This window comes from Tursiops truncatus, chromosome 4, assembly GCF_011762595.2.
Source record: "Tursiops truncatus isolate mTurTru1 chromosome 4, mTurTru1.mat.Y, whole genome shotgun sequence".
Lineage (NCBI taxonomy): Eukaryota > Metazoa > Chordata > Mammalia > Artiodactyla > Delphinidae > Tursiops > Tursiops truncatus.
The window spans coordinates 132942061-132960265 of record NC_047037.1 but is presented as its reverse complement, the minus strand read 5'-3'; the positions used below and the strand labels follow the sequence as shown (position 1 = coordinate 132960265).

General features: G+C 48.5%; 1 protein-coding gene across 1 annotated transcript in view; it reads right to left on the bottom strand.

Annotated features, from left to right (window-relative positions):
• Nucleotides 1-18205, bottom strand: part of ITSN1 (intersectin 1) — a 230621-nt gene that overhangs the window by 16661 nt on the left and 195755 nt on the right. Inside the window, exons 29-32 of the mRNA XM_073804459.1 lie at nucleotides 14462-14583; nucleotides 12545-12651; nucleotides 6912-7095; nucleotides 4814-4912 (exon numbers count right to left, since the gene is read on the bottom strand). Coding sequence (XP_073660560.1) covers nucleotides 4814-4912; nucleotides 6912-7095; nucleotides 12545-12651; nucleotides 14462-14583 — 512 coding nt within the window. The remainder of the gene's footprint in view (nucleotides 1-4813; nucleotides 4913-6911; nucleotides 7096-12544; nucleotides 12652-14461; nucleotides 14584-18205) is intronic.

Here is an 18205-nt window from a genome sequence, read left to right as displayed (position 1 = left end):
TTTATTTTCATTTTGGATGATCTGTTCACTGGTGAAGGTGGGATGTTAAAATTCCCTACTATAATTGTGTTACTGTTGATTTCCCGTTTTATGGCTGTTAGCATTTGCCTTATGTATTGAGGTGGTCCTATGTTGGGTGCATAAATATTTACAATTGTTATATTTTCTTCTTGGATTGATCTCTTGGTCATTATGTAGTGTCCTTTTTTGTCTCTTGTAATAGTCTTTATTTTAAAGTCTATTTTATCTGATATGAGAATTGCTACCCCAGCTTTCTTTTGATTTCCATTTGCATGGAATATCTTTTTCCATCCCCTCACTTTCTGTCTGTATGTGTCCCTACAGACTTCCATCTGAAGTGGGTGTCTTGTAGACAGCATATATACGGGTCTTGTTTTTGTATCCATTCACCCAGTCTGTGTCAGTGGGTCCTTGTAGACAGCACATATACGGGTCTTGTTTTTGTATATATTCACCCAGTCTATGTCTTTTGGTTGGAGCATCTAATCCATTTACATTTAAGGTAGTTATCGATATGTATGTTCCTATTACGATTTTCTTAATTGTTTTGGGTTTGTTATTGTAGGTCTTTTCCTTCTCTTGAAGTTCCTGCTTAGAGAAGTTTAGCATTTGTTGTAAAGCTGGTTTGGTGGTGCTGAATTCTCTTAGTTTTTGCTAGTCTGTAAAGGTTTTAATTTCTCTGTTGAATCTGAATGAGATCCTTGCTGGTAGAGTAATCTTGGTTGTAGGTTTTTCCCTGTCATCACTTTAAATATGTCCTGCCACTCCCTTCTGGCTTGCATAGTTTCTACTGAAAGATCAGCTGTTAATAACCTTATGGGGATTCCCTTGTTATGTTATTTGTTGCTTTTCCCTTGCTGCTTTTAATATTTTTTCTTTGTATTTAATTTTTGATAGTTTGATTAATATGTGTCTTGGCGTGTTTCTCCTTGGATTTATCCTGTATGGAACTCTCTGTGCTTCCTGGACTTGATTAACTATTTCCTTTCCCATATTAGGGAAGTTTTCAGTTATAAGCTCTTTAAATTTTTTCTCAGTCCCTTTCTTTTTCTCTTCTTCTTCTGGGACCCCTATAATTCGAATGTTCGTGCATTTAATGTTGTCCCAGAGGTCTCTGAGACTGTTCTCAATTCTTTTCATTCTTTCTTCTTTATTCTGCTCTGTGGTAGTTACTTCCACTATTTTATCTTCCAGATCACTTATCCGTTCTTCTGCCTCAGTTATTCTGCTATTGATTCCTTCTACATAAATTTTAATTTCATTTATTGTGTTGTTCATCATTGTTTGTTTGCTCTTTAGTTCTTCTAGGTCTTTGTTAAACGTTTCTTGTATTTTCTCCATTCTATCTTCAAGATTTTGGATCATCTTTACCATCATTACTCTGAATTCTTTTTCAGGTAGACTGCCTATTTCCTCTTCATTTGTTTGGTCTGGTGGGTTTTTACTTTGCTCCTTCATCTGCTGTGTGTTTCTCTGCATCCTCATTTTGCTTAACTTATTGTGTTTGGGGTCTCCTTTTCCCAGGCTGCAGGTTCATAGTTCCCATTGTGTTTGGTGTCTGCCCCCAGTGGCTAAGGTTGGTTCAGTGGGTTGTGTAGGCTTCCTGGTGGAGGGGACTGGTGCCTGTGTTCTGGTGGATGAGGCTGGATCTTGTCTTTCTGATGGGCAGGACCACATCCAGTGGTGTGTTTTGGGGTGTCTGTAGCCTTCTTATGATTTTAGGCAGCCTCTCTGCTAATGGGTGGGGTTGTGTTCCTGTCTTGCTAGTTGTTTGGCATAGGGCGTCAAGCACTGTAGCTTGCTGGTTGTTGAGTGGAGCTGGGTGTTGGCGTTGAGATGGAGATCTGTGGGAGAGCTTTCACCATTTGATGTTATGTGGGTCCGAGAGGTCTCTGGTGAACCAGTGTCCTGAACTCAGCTCTCCCATCTCAGAGGCTCAGGCCTGACACCCAGACGGAGCACCTAGACTCTGTCAGCCCCATGGCTTTTTTTCTTTTCCTCTGTGCTCAGTCTAGTTCCACTTGCTCATAGAGGGCCACGTTCAGAGGCCTCGCCCCTGCACTTCAGACCAGACTTTCTCATGGGAAATGGTGACAGTGACACCTCAGCTCGAGGGCAATAGTTGTGACTCTTCTTCTCAGTCCAGTTTCATGTGCTTATAGGGGGTCGTGTGAAGAGGCTTTGTGTCTAATGCATCAGATCACAGATTCCATGGCAGACTTCTGCACGACACCTCATTGAAGATGACAGCATGTTCTTTACCACTATTCTACACTCCTCTCAGAAACATCTAGTTGTATATTTTACCTATTTTTCTATTAGGGTATTTGTCTTTTTCATTCTGAGTTATAAGGGTGCTTGAGATGACAGATAGATAGATAGATAGATAGATAGATATTATAGATAGATAATCCATGTGTATTTCAGTATCTTCTTATATACAGTTAAAATCTGTTTACTCAGCTTATATCTGTCATTTGTCCTTTAATGTTCATTATATTTTGTTACACAACATTTTTTAAGAAAAATGTTTATTCAAATAATATTAACACATTCTTGATATGCAAGAGTCAAACAACACGGAAGTATAGATAACAACTGTGCTCTATCCCCTTTGCTCTCCTGCCTCAGAGGTAACTGTACCCAGGTTTAAGGGCATTCCCTTAAGTTCCCTTCAGATGCTCTACATACATTTAACAGTCACACAGAGTTTTTCCTCAGTTTTGCAAAATGGACCATATTGTAGGATTGCTTGTGAAAGGTTGTTTTTGGGTTTTGTTTGTTTGTTTGGTTTGTTTTGTTTTAACTTAACAGCATTTTCTAGATATCATTCCAGCTAATATAAAAAAGTCTCTTTCATAGTATAGACTCACCACTTTATTTAACTACTCTCCTTAATGAACATCTAGGTTTCTCCCAGAGGAAAAAAAAATTTTTTCAAGTTGCTACAACTCTAAATTCTTTAAAGTTCTGCCTTTGGTGCCATGCTAAGAATTTCTCCACCTCAGTATTATAAAGAATATTTAATCTTAGTATTTTTACAGTTTTCCATATGTATGTTATAACTGACCAACTTTAAAAATTCTCTTCTTAGGTTTGCTAGTTTTCAGTTCGTTCTTTTGGGTTCTCTAGGGTAACAATCATGTTTCTGCAAAGAATGATAATTTGATTTTTAATATTTATGTCTCTCAGTCCTTTTCTTGTTTTTGTTTTTCTCCCCATTAGCTAGATCTAGAACATCTATTTTATTTTTTAATATTTATTTTATTTATTTGGCTGCTCCAGGTCTTAGTTGCAGCATGCAGGATCTTTGCTGCAGCATGTGGGCTCTAGTTGCCTGACCAGGGATCAAACCTGGGCCCCTTGCACTGGGAGTGTGGAGTCTTAGCCACTGGACTACCAGGGAAGCCCTTAGAACTTAAAAAGCTTGTTTCCAACTTCAATTCCCAACTAAATATTGGGGGAAGTAAAGAAAGGTGTTGAGTTAGTTTAACAGTAACTGTCAAGTTGGAGAAAAGGAAACAGTAGATTGAAAGCTTCTTTCAAAACTAATTCTTTAGGCCTTCTGTGGTGGCGCAGTGGTTGAGAGTCCGCCTGCCGATGCAGGGGACACGGGTTCGTGCCCCGATCCAGGAAGATTCCACACGTCGCGGAGCGGCTGGGCCCGTGAGCCAGGGCCGCTGAGCCTGCGCGTCAGGAGCCTGTGCTCCGCAATGGGAGAGGCCACAACAGTGAGAGGCCCGCATACCGCAAAAAAACAAAACTAAACAAACAAACAAAAACTATTTCTTTAACTCAATCAATGTGGCCACAGTGTATTTTGTGGGGTCAAACTGGGCTTGGACTGAGGAACTGGCGTATATGAGAGGGAAATTTGCTACATATAAGGGGATTCAGCAAATAAGTACATCTATTGAGGATAATGAGAGCCAGGCTTCTCATGGAGAAGAGAGTTATATACAGAGAAAGGGGCAAGGCTAGAATAAATTCCATGATACTAGATTAGAACAGGAAGTACTGGTGTAAACTCATGGGTTTTAATACATATTATAATATATATAAATCTTGAAATAAATATGTTTGCACACTTGTTATGTAAATATGTGGGTATGAATATATACACATACATATATTGCCTGGCTTGGCCACTGAGAGACTCAAAAGGCAACAACACCTCAGTATCAGTGAGCACACCAGTGTCTAGATCTGGGCTTCTAAATTCTCCATTGAAAGGAACCAGATCTAAAACTTCTCTCCAGGAGCTTTCCTCCCTGTGGTTATAGAATCACAGGCTCAGAGGATGTCTAAGTCTGCTCACTCACTTTACAGATGGGCACGCTGAAACCCTAAGTTTTCTATTCTTTTCTTTTGGTATTGGCTTTCTTAAAATGACAGGAGAAAAACAATCATCTAATATCAACATAGAGTATCTCACAATGGCTTTCTGAAGATGAGTGGTGGAAATTATATTTCTTTCTCTCTTTCTTACTAGGAAAACCAAGGCCTAAAGACACTCTGCCTGTATTAGGAAAAGAACTGAGCTCTCATGTTCCGACTTAGAAGGTGGAGGCCACTTGGTTGCACAGCTGAAGGCTGTGTATTATTAGCTCTTTTCATGATAAGCCAGCTTTTCTTTCTGAGTTACCAAGTAGATGCCTCCTGCAGCCTGTTGGTATAAGATTTCTACACAATAGATACCAGGTGTGTTGGCTGGCTAACCTGCCCATGGCCCCAGATTCCTGACCTGCTGGGAAAGCATTCCTCTACTTGAAAAGGCAAGACAGCTACTTACATTTTTAATGATCAGTGGGTATCTTGTTACCCGTTGCATAGGCTTCAGTATAAAACTAGAGAGTGGCATTCCCTTACAGCGAGGGTCCATGGCCAGTCTCTGCAATAAGAGATTTTTTTAAATGTACTTAAGAAGTTTGCAAAATCTGGTCAGTGACATCAACATCGATGTTATTCAGGACTCCCCACCCATCACATTGTCTCATTTAGCTGAATGACAGCTGAGGAACCAGAGCTGGAAGAACCGGGCTGGTTATCCCCAAGCCAGGAGGAGGCACATTCCAGATGGAGAGTGGGAATCTACCTTGGACGTGACTCAGCTGCAGGGTTGACCCCTGCTCCCCAGATCCAGTGGACCTTCCATGGGACATGAGGTTCCTTACTTCCAGAGATGAGATTCTGGCTTTACAGAGAATATTTCCTCTGGATACCTACCAAAACTTTATAACATTCCCAGGAGCAAGGAGAGTCACAAGACTGTAGGGTCAGAACAAAAATCCCCCTTAAGTCCCAGAGGTGCTGGAAGCGCCTGGCCGGATCTCACTGTCTGTTTTGGGTGAAGCCTGCACTCGCCGGTGGGAGCCCCAGAAGGGTAGGGATGGTGAAGCCGAGACATGAGGGTCAGGCCCCCAGTCCCAGGGGCTGTGGTTATCTCCACTCTGGACTCCCTGCCTCTTTCCTTCCACCACTTTTGTCAACTTGACTGGAGGACAAGAGTCCTTTTACCTCCAAAGGGTGACCCTGTCTACAAGTCACAGGGGTTATATGGTGACAGCTCTCAAAGGTTTAATGTCTTAGGAACAGGTTTAATGCCATGACCTGGACCCCAAGCCCTGGGACCTGTCAGTGCCTGAACCTGCTCCATCCGTGGACACCATTATTCCAGGAACACTTTGCAGCAGGCAAAGGCATGTCAAAGTCCCGCAGGAATGAGGCAGGGAGAGGGGATGAGGGGAGGGGTGAGAAGGGGAGGGGCAACAAGGCCCCTCCTGGGCTGGTGTCAGCATTTTCCTCAAGTTCAAGTACATCCAGTGATGAACTCATCCTGCCTGCACCCAGGGAGGATGCGGCCCTTGGCTGGAACCCCAGGTGGCCCATGGCACCTGGCAGCCCAGTATCTGCTCTCCAGTCTCCAGCCCACCCTAGGCCTACTTCATAGCAGTGTTTCTTCCCTTAGATGCCCCACTCATTGGGTAGAAAATCAGAACATTTAATATTGAGAAACAGGGTGAGAAAGAAAGAACAAGAACATCTGATGCTATGGCCGAGAAGAGATGGCATTTTCCCCTCCCAGTGATGACTCCACAAACTTGGTTACCTGGGGGAGTGGGAAAAGCCTGCCCCCAAAATGCAGGAGGTACAAAGATAAGCCTGTCATTAGTATGATTATTTTGCTGTCTGTTCATCAAAATGTGCCTCTTTAGCAGACGTTATTTTATTCTCTTTTTTCTTCCCCTCTGGGAGAGGTTGGGGCTGATTGCGTGGGCTGGCCTGGCCAGCAGGGACCCACCCCAGCGAAGGGCAGTAGACCCAAAGCCTGGGGTCTCCAGCAGCATGGGACCCACTTCCCCACAATGTCCCTTGGTGGGCACATGGCTCTCCAGACCCTTGTTATCCTCCAAGGCAGAGGTCCTGGCATCCCACACTCACCCCCATGGGCTTCTTAGAGCTTGAGTCCATCAAAAAGAACCAATTGGGAAAAAAACAAAGGGTCCATTGGGATTGCCGGCCATTCCCTTTGCAGGTGAAGGGCAGAGAGCAGCAAAGAACTGAGGATGCTCAGATTAAACAGAATAGGAAACCTGAGACCCACCAGCCCTCCTAGGCCTAAAATTGAGATGGAGGATTTAAACGTGTATTCAAATAACACCCCTCACACCTGGCCAAGGCAGAGCTTCTAGGCCAGCACTGGTCCCTCCTCTCCAAGCCCACCCCCTTGGTCCCAGCCACTCGCCGGCGAGAGGCATCCCCTACTGTTCAGCTGAGACCTCACCCTTGTTGGCCTTCTGTAAATGTGTGAATCAGCCCCTCACATGCCCAGCTGCTGGAAGACGGCCACTCGGCGGGGGCAGAGACTCAGCTCAGCCTGGGCTCCTTACTTTGACAAACTCCTTGAAGTCGGGGGCCTCATCTGTCTTCTGCTGGATCAAGGCAGCCCCGTTGAGCTGGCAGCTGCAGAAGCGGATGTAGGGTTGCATGTGTGGCAGCTGGGCAGTCAGGATGTCCCCGATCATCTTCACAGGCATCTTCTCCCCAGACATCTTCTTGCGAACTCTCAGCGCTCTGCACAGAAACACGAGAAGTGAGCGCCCTCTTCACGCTCTCTGACGCATACACAGCACACTTCTAGGTGGTACAGAAATGGGATGTGTGTGAGGGGCACAAACCCAGGGCCACTAAAGCATCTATGTGGCAGACAAGGAACAGGAAAAGAAATGAGTCTAGTGCTACAAAGAGGTATCACTGGGGCATTTTTCTTTGACATGAAGTCTGTTTGCTGGCTCTTAGGAAGAAAAACTTAAAATAAAAAAACACAACTTCGCTGAACAAGCCAGCATAAAAGACAATTTTTTCTTGTGGAAATATATGGAATCCTGTTTTTGAATAACTCAGACAGGATCCCTGGGTGGATGTCTCACTTTATGGTTGATCTGTCCAGGCTGGTATGGCCCCAACACTGAACCTGTTTCCGGGGCCAGTGCTACCCAAGGGAAGCTGCTGTTGCCAGGGGCCATGGAGGCTCAATTTCAGACCAAACAAAACATAATCAAGATGGTAAATCAACTGCCACAGAAAAACAATCCCATTATGTTCACGAAAGCCAGGTATAAATGATTGTTTGAACAATCTGTGCCATTCTCTGGTTCACTGCTTCATCGCTGTGGCTAATTTGAAGTTGACTGGATTAAGAGGAGTTCTGAAGAGAGAAGCCTATTCATATGATAATGGGTCATAGACTCAAACAATTTATATCCTGGAAGCTGAGAAGGGACTAGAGGGACTGGAAAGTGTTTGTTCAGGAGTCCAGCTGCATCTGAGTGTTCAAGACCATAACAATCAGGACTGTGCATCCCACCCTTCTAACTCGTATGTCAACTCCTAACCCAGCATCTATAAGAAGGGCGTGGCACCGAGCTTTTATGCAGCAAGGATAGCAATGTACTATAAGGGCAGGACCTCGACATATGAGGCCATGGGTGTGTTCTGCCTACCCTGGTGATTATGGATGATGGATGGCTGGATGGCTGGATGCCTGGATGGATGGATGGATGGATGGATGGATGGATGGATGGATGGATGGATGGAAGGAACAGAATGGTATGATATGGGATTTTTACATAAGGCTGGGAGGATGTTACTATGAATTCCTCTGGCTGCTTTCAAGGTCATGGGTAGGGCTATATAATTCTAAGAAGGCTCTGCAATCTTTGTATTAAAAACTTCAGATCACTTTATTTTCTTTCTCCTACATTTTTGGTTAAAGAAAAAAAAATCTTTGGACTGGGAAACAAGCCAAGGAGAAAAACTTTAGGGACAGTGCGTTATGTGGTCCAAACAATGAGCCACTCCCCCTCAAGCAGGTGCCTTTGTGGGGAGAGGTGCTGGTCTGCGCTGGCTGCCTGGGGTGTGAGGAGTGGCAGGTTGGTACCCTCAGGATGGCCAGGTGGCCACTGCTCATTGGGGGGTTGGTGTGGAATATCTCCCAGTGTGTAGAAATTTGCTCAAGGGTTACGTCACTACCAATCCTGGGGGATGAGAGTGCTGAATAACGATGTTACAAACTTGCTATGGACGGAAATGGGAAGAAATTCCATCATTCCATGATTTTCCAATGAGGAGCAACACAATCTTTCTGCAAGGGAATAAGAGTACGTTCACCTGCTCCCCTCCTTTTATTTATTTTTTTTAATGATGGGGAGAGAAGAAAAAGGGAAAAGAAAAAAGATCACACGCAGATCATCCCTGTCTTGAGGAAGTTAAGCCAGTTCCTGGGTTCTGGAGGCCCACACTTGGAGACCTGAGTTGTTCAACTGCGAGACAGACCTAAAATCAGGCCCCTGCTATGGACCAGGCACCTGTTAGGTTGAACTGTGAGTCAACTTCTGGGATGTTCTACCGTACAGGCAAGACTTTTGAGGACTGAGTTGGAGTGGTTTGAAACAGGGCACGTCACCAGGCTCAGGGGTCACATGAGTCCATTGCTGCAGCCTCAGCCCCGCCCTTGGGTGAGCTGATTTGTCATCTCATATAGAGGTCTATGGAGTCAAGGTCAGCTAATGAACACATCAGAGAGCCTGACATTTGCTGACCGAACAAGTAGCCCTCTGAAGTTCTCAGATCAAGGGGATGGTCAAGAGAGCTGGCCTTTATGAAGGTGTCCTATGTGTCAAACAATTTTTTTTAACCTATATGACTTCTTATCCCTATTGACAGTTGGGGAAACCGAGGCATGCAGAAATCGAGTGACTTGACCAGAGTCACACAGCTCATGGGTAGCAGGAAGCCCTGGTCTCCAGAGCCCACATTCTGCAAGAACCGCATGTGAGAACAAGCACCGTGCCCAGCCCCGCCTCCCCTCAAGCTGCTCGGGGCTCCTGGCCTGTCCTCGCTCCAGAAGCAGCTCCTGCCATCCCACCAAGGGGGGCTTCCACGGCCCCTCTGCTCTTCCCTTCCCTTCTGTCCTTCCTCTTCATTTCCTCGAGCCTCTCCCTCCTTTCCTCCCACCCTGCCCACTCCCACCCAAAGCCCCTTCTTTCCTTCTCCCCACCCTGTCTTTACCCCACAAGGTATCTTTTTCACTTTTTATTTTTCTTTGTTTTTCTGCCTAAAATAAAATCATGGCTATTCTTCTTAAGTTAAAAAGAAAACTGAATACTTAATATTTAATAAAAACTTTTTTGGAGGGGGAGAAGTTCTTTCATTTATTTATTTTTCAAGCAAGGAGGCAGGAAAGGATCTTGATTAAAAAAACAGCTGCAGTACCTGGTTCTGCACACCCTATCTCACTTCTGCGTCCCTACTGCTATCACTTCTAACAGCCACCCCTAGGGGCCTGCGCCTAGCTCTTAACTTTAAAATGTTCTAGATTCTTCTCCCCTACTCTGCTCATTGAAGACAAACTTCTCAGCTCTCTGCTCACAGGTAAGACGGTCAACCATCCATTTTCACCCCCAACCAGAGGCGGCATTAGTAGGAAGTCTGTGTGCCCCAGGTAGATCCCTTTTATGATCATTTTATTTGTTTCTTATTTATCTGTTTGATAAATCCTACGTCCCCCCTCTAAGTACAAGGAGTCACTGGCCCTTGTATCAGGAGTGAGAGATACGTGGCTGCCCACTGCAGCCTTCCAGGGAGAGCTGCCTTAAGTTCTCTTCATCTTCTTCCATCCTGCCAGGAGTCCTAAATCTTCCCATCATTGGGATTAGTCCTTTGCACAAAGAAATTAAGTCTATGCAGCAAAAGTGTATAATCTACAATATGGGCGCTCACCATAAAATTCTTTCAATTTTTTCTGGTATGTTTGAAAATGTTCATAATAAGATTTTGAAAAGGAAAAAAAAAAAGAAAAGGAAGGAAGAAAGAAATCAGGTCCCCGGAAAGCTCCTGCTAAATACAAGTATTTTATCTGGAAAATGAAAAGATCAGCCCAACTAACCAATCAGGTCATCAGAGGAAGGCGCAGAGCGTACCTGTGATGGGAGAGGGGGTGTCTGTGCCCGCTGGTGCCATGATTGCCAGCTGTACACCTGATCTCCTTGCTCCCTGGGATAACCCTGCATGCTAGACAGGGCAGGCGCCCTGACTGCAATTTTACAAGCTCTAAAACAAAGGGGTGGGGAGTTATCTGCCCGAGGTAACTGCCCAAAACGAGTTAGAAGGCGCTGGAGCCCAGATGAAAACTTGAGACGTCTGCCTCCTGGTCTCACCTTCTTTCCATCGAGGGCAGGACAGGGTGGAACCCCTAGTGGGACCCTGGGCATTGTCCACTGAGCAGCCCGGGGCACCCTGATCGCCTTCTGTGTGACTTTGGACAAGTCACTCAACCTGTCTGAGCCTCGTTTCTGCGGTTGCAAGAGCGTTCTCAATTCCTACCTCCGGGGCTGTGGAGCCCATCAGCGCTAATGGGAGGAAGGAACACGCAGGCCTGGCCCTGACAGAGCTCAGGAAAGGGGCTTCTGCTTTCCTGACAGGAGCAGGACGGAGGGTTAAAAGTACAGAGACAACAGAAAGGCATGGGGAGCGTCGATGCTGGGAGGGTTGGGGAGGGGTGTCACTCGGGAACATCAGACACATTTCCTGCCTCCCCACCCCCATGCAGCCGCCCAAGGAAAGAGGTGTTAACTTGTAGGTATATGTTCAACAGAAAACCTCTTCATCTATTTCAAAACAACCTGTCTCCAACACTTGAGGTTTAGTACTTGTAGGTTCAGGGGTTAACTAGCCCACCTGCCCCAAGTGACAAGGCAGCCTCTCTCCAAGGCAAGAGTGGGTGCTCAGCCCACCCTGGGGCCCAAGCCCAGCACTTACGAGGGACCAGGCAATCGCTATCTAAATGCTCCCTAAGGAGAACCGTACGTGGTAGATACTATTATCACCCCCATTTTACAGATGAGGACACTGAGGCCCAGGGAGCATAGGCGACTTGCTCAAAGCAGGTAGGCAACAGCAGGGTGTGAGCCCAAGAGTCTGACCCAGACCTACGCTAGAAACCTCTACAATATGCTTCTCAAGGGGGGTAATGGAAATACTTTCTCCAAGCCACCCCCATGCCGTCATCTTTGATTAACGTCTTCTAGAACATAGAGACAGAAGACGTTATAGTTTTTCTTCACATCCACCTCTCTGTCCATCCCTTCATCGACTCCCAAACACACTCAGGAAAGTGGGGACCTGAAATCCCTTTATAAAATCCCAGGGACCACATTCAGGGAATAGCTGCTTCCCGATTATATGAACCTAGAGAGCTGGAATGGACACCAGTTCCCAGGGCCTGTGCTTCCTCCTGGCCCCCAGGATCACCACAGACTTCATCTGTTTTCTAGCAAATGATGTTATACCAAGGGCCTGGTGGACACAGATTTGGAAGTTCTTTTAAGAACTGGAAAGGACTTTTGTGATGATGTAATCCAATCCCTTCCTTTTACCGGTGGGGAAACTGAGGAAGGGCAGCAAGTTGGGCTCCAAACCCAGGTCTCCAGACTCCTGGCCCAGTGTTTCTCCCTGGCCCTGCAGCTGCCTCTGAGAATTAAAACAGGAATAAATAAAATAGCAACCGCTCCAGGCCAGCTCCTCAGAGGCCTATGCTGAGAACTGCCGCTGACCGTGGCCATGCGCGGTCCCACCGTTTCCCATCTTCGGGAGCCAAGAGAGTCTCAAGAGACCAACATTTCCCCAATGGAACCAGGGTCTGAGGCATGGGGGGCTGCCCCCCGCCTGGATGGAGCTGGCCAGCGATTAGGAGCCAGAATTGGCCCAGCTCTGTTCATTCTAGAACCACGGTAAAAGCAGGAACCGGGATGCCTGAGCAATCCGTTCTCCCCAGTGAAAAATTGGGGGTGTGTTTCCAGAAAGCACCAGGGCAAGAAAGAGCGATGGTTCTCGTGAGTGGAAATGAGGAAGAGAGGCAGAAAGAAACACAGGGCGGCATGCACGGAGGGGACACACGGACGAAGCCGCGTGGCAGGGCCGGTGCGCGAGGGCTAAGGCGGGCTGGGGTAGAGAAGAGGCTTACTTCAGCAGTTTGATATTACACATAATCAGGTCCTTCCAGTTAACAAAAATCATAGCACCCTCTTTCTCTGTCAGCAGCTCAGACTCCATCAGGGGTTTCTGAAAGATCTACAGATGCAGAAAACGAAGCAGTACAGAAAGCAAACAGTTAGCTTAAAACTCAAACGCACGCACACACCGGCCTGTTCAGAGCCACGGGAAGGACCGAGGCATCTGCAGCTTTGGTTGGGAGGCCCAGAAGCTGCAGAGTTTCTGAAGCAGGTGGCCCTCCCTCTGCCGGGGTCTATGGGGGCTGGTGGGTTCCCATCAGGCCCACACTGTTTTACAAGGAGGCCCACTAAACCCTGGAGGACAGGCCTTAACTCCGCCAGGACTCAGCAGGGGGTCTGGACAAAGGCACTCAAGCCCTCACCTGCCACGGTGGGGAATTGGGCACAGGGGGGAAGTGGAGGGCCGAGAGATGCATGGGGTGGGGGGCACTCCCGCATTCCTGCTCCCAGCATCGGCTGCACAGACAAGCCTCAGGAAGCCCAGGGGAGCAGCCCTGGCAGCCGGGCCCCCAACCAGCAGCCTGGGGACAGGATGGACTCCTCTGCTCTGCCCGCAGCCTGGGCTGGGCCTGGGACGGAGCCAGTGAGTGAAGGCCTGGTACCAGGTGGGCGCTGCCCCCCTCCAGGGCTCCAGGAAATTGAGGAGCGTCACCAAGCTCCGCGTGGGTGGGCAACTCACAGCAGACCACAGGTCTTGACTGAGCCCCACGTGGTGAGCCCCTGCCTAGAAAGAGGTCATAGCTACCACTGCAGGCAGGCTGCTCGCTGGAAGGTACCTTAGGGACCGGGGCAGGCTGACGCTGATCCCTGGGAGCCCAGAGCACTTCATGAGTCTTTAAGCCGATGTTGAACCTGGCATATACCAGGCCACTGCACAACGTACCGTATCTAAGAGGGTGACATTCACAGCCTAGACATCCAAGACTGTACACTTAGTGACAGTCACATGTCTTGAGAAAGGGACACCTCTTCATACCGATGCTCCCTAAGCATGAATGATGGCCTTGGGGGCCATCAACTCATCCTGCATCCTGTACTCATCAACACTGGGTAACCGAGCAATGCCTTTCGGGGTCGTTAAGACTATCAGAGGAGATGGTTTCACAATAGTTGGGGTACAGGGGTTCCCAAACGATGATGGTACTTTTCAAACTGTAGGGTGACCCCGACGTCCAGCTCTGCAAACCCCTGTCTCCTAATATGGCAACCTCCCATGAGTATGGACCAAAGGCTTCCTGAAAAGCAGAACTTCCCAACTCTGCACCTCCCCATCCTCTGGACTAGGCAGACAAGGCCCTTCAACAGCTCCCTGGGAGGAGAGCCAAAATGAGACATCGTCCAGGACGGGGGAGGGAGGGTACGCACGGGGTGCCGGGAGGAAACATCTTCATTCTCTGCAACAGATTTTTCTGGTGGGTAATATGTAGCATGAGGAATAACCAAGATATCAGCAGATGACTGCCATCTTTCAGATGTCACTGCTGAGGGCCAGGGAGATGATGCTCTATGGCATCAATTAGCTGGTGGCTGAGCTGCAAGTTCTCTGAGCCGAGCTCAGACTCCCACCTCACAGCCCGTGTGTCCCCGCTCATGCACTCCTCACAGGCTCATCTATCCCTGGCTGAAGGGTCTCTGCCCCTCTGTGGGTAGGACTCACAGATGAGAATTGAGTCCGTGGCCGCGGATGAGAATTAAGCATCTTCTCTTGGGTAAGACTCTCCTCTGTGATGTACCGTCCTGATGCTCCCGTACCTCAGAAAGCTTCTCACACTGGGAATCAGGACCCAGCCCTCCTTGACAGAGTCGCTGCCTTCCCCACCCTCTGCCAGTGCCCCCCACCCTGCCCCAGCACCCCCAGCTGCCCTTACCTCCGTGACCAGCTGCAGGTCATTCACATAGTTCTCCTCCGTGACAATGAGCTCGTGGATGTAGCCCTGTCGCTTTCTCTCAGTTGGGGTCAACATATCCAAGAGGTGTAAGTCTGAACACCCTGCAAAACACAACCATGGGGACAATTTAGTCCAGGTCTGGGGAAGCCTGTACAGCTTCATGGGGAAGATCCCCAGGGTCCTCGTGGCCTCGTGGTCTCACTCCAGTTAGACAGTGTTGTCCCCTAAAAAAATATGTTCAAGCCCTATCCCTGGTAACTCTGAAGGGGACTTGTTTGGAAATAGGGTCTCTGCAGATGCAATCTAATTAAGACAAAGTCAGATTCAATTAGGGCGGGCCCTAGTCCAATATGACTGGCATGCTTATAAGAAGACTACACAGAGACAGACAGACGGAACGCCACATGACGACAGAGGCAGAGCCTACAGTGACGTGTCTACAAGCCAAGGAATGCCAGGGATTGCTGGCAGCAACAGAAGCTAAGGGAAAGGCATGCAATAAATTCTCCCCTGAAGCCCGCAAAGGAACATGGCCCGGCCCAAACCTTGATTTTGGACGTCTCACCTCCAGAACTACGAGAAAATAAATTTCTGTTGTTTTAAGCCCACCCAGTTTGCGGTCGTTTGTTACCGCAGCCTCAGGAAGCTATTACAGGCCTCACACTCCTGCTTCAGCAAAACCACTAAAAGAGTGTCAAGAGAGAAGACTTAGTGGGGACTTCCCTGGCAGTCCAGTGGTTAAGATTCCGTGCTCCCAATGCAGGGGGCACGGGTTCGATCCCTGGTCGGGGAACAAAGATCCCACATGCCACATGGGGCGGCCTAAAAACAAACCAAAACAAACAAACAAACTAACTAAACAGAGTAGACTTAGTAACAACTGGCTGACATTTCCTGAGGGCTCTCACCATGCCAGGTGCTCTACCAGGAGCTGAACACTGACAGTTGTGTTTAATGCTTACATAGACACTAAAATCATCCCCATTGTACAGACAGGGAAACTGAGGGTCAGAGAGGTTGCCTCACCCAAGCTCTCTCAGCTGGGTGGTGGAGAAGCTGAGATGGGAACCTGACACTTTGACCCCAGAGACTGGGCTCTACCCCAGATCACTGCTGTTAGATCCGAGCTACAGGAGGGCACATGGTTATCCTGAGGTTGGTTTTTGGAGGATGAAATGGCGGTGCTGAGGCTCCTGATGGGCCCGGGGATAGGGCAGAGGTGGGGCACATCCAGACGCTGCTGGGCAAACTCTCCTGGACCAGGCTGCTGTCCTGCACTCACGGGAGCTGAGCAGTGAACCTACAGGCGGACAGGGAATTCCTCCAGGTGCAGATGGCCGGACACAGCTTTGGCTGCAGGTCCACGAGGAGTAGGCTCTGCTGACGTGGGCAGGCACAGCAGGTGGCACCCGCCCTGGCCTCTGCTCACTCAGCCGGTTACTTGGGGTTGGTCTGCTTTGGATGCTCTCGGGTTTTGGGCAGAGGCTGTCCCCTGCCCCAGGCACACTGGAATGAGGGGCGGGGAAGCTCGCGGCTCTAGGGAGTACCCCTCCTGCAGGTCTGGACCTACCTCTTCCAGGTCAGTGGTCCCCTCAGCCCTGTCCTTTTTATCAGGGGTTCTTTGTTTAATCACCAAAACCAGATTTGTAAAGAAGACTGGGAGGTGTCTTGGATGTAGGTGGGGGTGAGGCGCTGAGTCCCATTCACTTGCTTTCCGCATCCCTTCTTCTCCCCACAAGGGGGTGCTGTGGAGCACAGTGCGGAACCCCCTGCTGGACACCAGTGGTTCTCAAAGTCGGGTCCCTAGACGGGCAGCATCAGCAGCACCTGGGAGCTTATTAGAAATGCAGATGCTCAGGCCCCTGCTGACTAGACTGTGGAGTCAGGGCCTGGAATCTGATGTAATAAGCTATCCAGGGGGCTTCCCTGGTGGCGCAGTGGTCGAGAATCTGCCTGCCAATGCAGGGGAAATGGGTTCGAGCCCTGGTCTGGGAAGATCCCACGTGCCGCGGAGCAACTGGGCCCGTGAGCCACAACTACTGAGCCTGCGCATCTGGAGCCTGTGCTCCGCAACAAGAGAGGCCGTGATAGTGAGAGGCCCGCGCACCGTGATGAAGAGTGGCCCCCGCTTGCCACAACTAGAGAAAGCCCTCGCACAGAAACGAAGACCGAACACAGCAAAATAAATAAATTAATTAAAAAAAAAAGAAACAAGCTATCCAGGTAACTTTTTAGGTACACTCAAATCTGAGAAGACTGCTCTGAACTATCAGGGGTTCCTCAGAGTTTCCATCTTCCCCCGAGGGAGCTTCTAGGCTCGTGACTGATCTAGTCTATATGCTGGAAGCTTCTGCAAATAGAACGATCCCTCTGGGGCGAATGATATCATAGACTTCTTGGTAAATGCTTCACTAGGCCCAAGATTAACTCTGAGCTGGCGCTTCCAGCCTTCAGTTGTCCCCTCCCCTGGCCAAATGCCCTCTCTAGAATGCTGGAGCTTCTCTTCCTGGGACAGGATAATCCCAGGATGGGCAGATGGATGCCAGGAAAGCATCAAGGCTTTCATGTTAACACCCTCCACGCCCTTCCATCCGAGACCTCATTCAAAGCCATGGCAGTGCGGCTAAACTACAATTCCACAGGGCCACGGGCTGAGTATGAGCCTTCGCGTAGGTCTGCAGATGTTTCTGGGACTCGGGCCCTCTGTTCAGCCACCAGCTTGGTCTAGCTGTCCTTCCTGCCTCGGTGCATTGACTGTGTTTTATTAAAACAATTGCATCAACAATGAATTCTCAGGGAGGAAGCAAGTCATGACTGCTCATCTGGGGGGCTCAGCCAACCTCTGCCAAGGTGACGCGTGAGCCCCGGCTTACCGGAAGCTGAGTGATGTCACCAGTTTCTTTAGCTTTCTTTAGGAAAGCCACCCAGGAAACACTCTTGAATTTGGGAGGAAAATATCTCATTCCTGCCTTATTCTTACCAAACTTTCCTGTTAGTGAGTCCAAGGGCCCAGGGGTAAGTCCATTTCTTGTTAAAGGGTAGAATACAGCCCTTGCATTACAGACTTGTATGAACTCAGGGAAGCAGAGTCTCCCCTGCAATTTTCAGGACATTCCTTTCTTCAGGGATATGAGTACTGGTACAGACCAGCAGCTCTAAAACTCAGTTCCCACACACTGTGCAGTGACGTTTGCAGGGACACAAACATCGGGCTAGTAGTGGACACTGGTTGGAACAGTCTTCCAAACGTCCCTGTAGGTCACAATTCCTCTTGCAGAATCTGGTGGATGCTATGAACTCTTACCTCAGAAAACATATGCATACAATGCACACAATATACACATTCTGCACCCAATTTTAAAGGATTTGCAGACCCTCTTGAAGCTTGCTCATGGATCTCATTCCTTCATTCCTTTGACAAATATTTACTGATAGCCTACTGTGCTGGGTGCTGGGAATTCATGATGGAAGAGGAGAAACGCCTGACCCCCAGAGCATAGCGCTAAGAACCCTGGGGTCGTCAGCTGGGGGTGATGCCGCCCCCCCCAACAGTACTGAAGGCAGTACTGCCCCCCCACAGGCTGAAGACGGTACTGCCTGCCCACAGGCTGAAGACGCTACTGCCCCTCCCCCAGGCTGAAGACGGTACTGCCCCACCTACAGGCTGAAGACGGTACTGCCCCCCCTACAGGCTGAAGATGGTACTGCCCCCCCAGGCTGAAG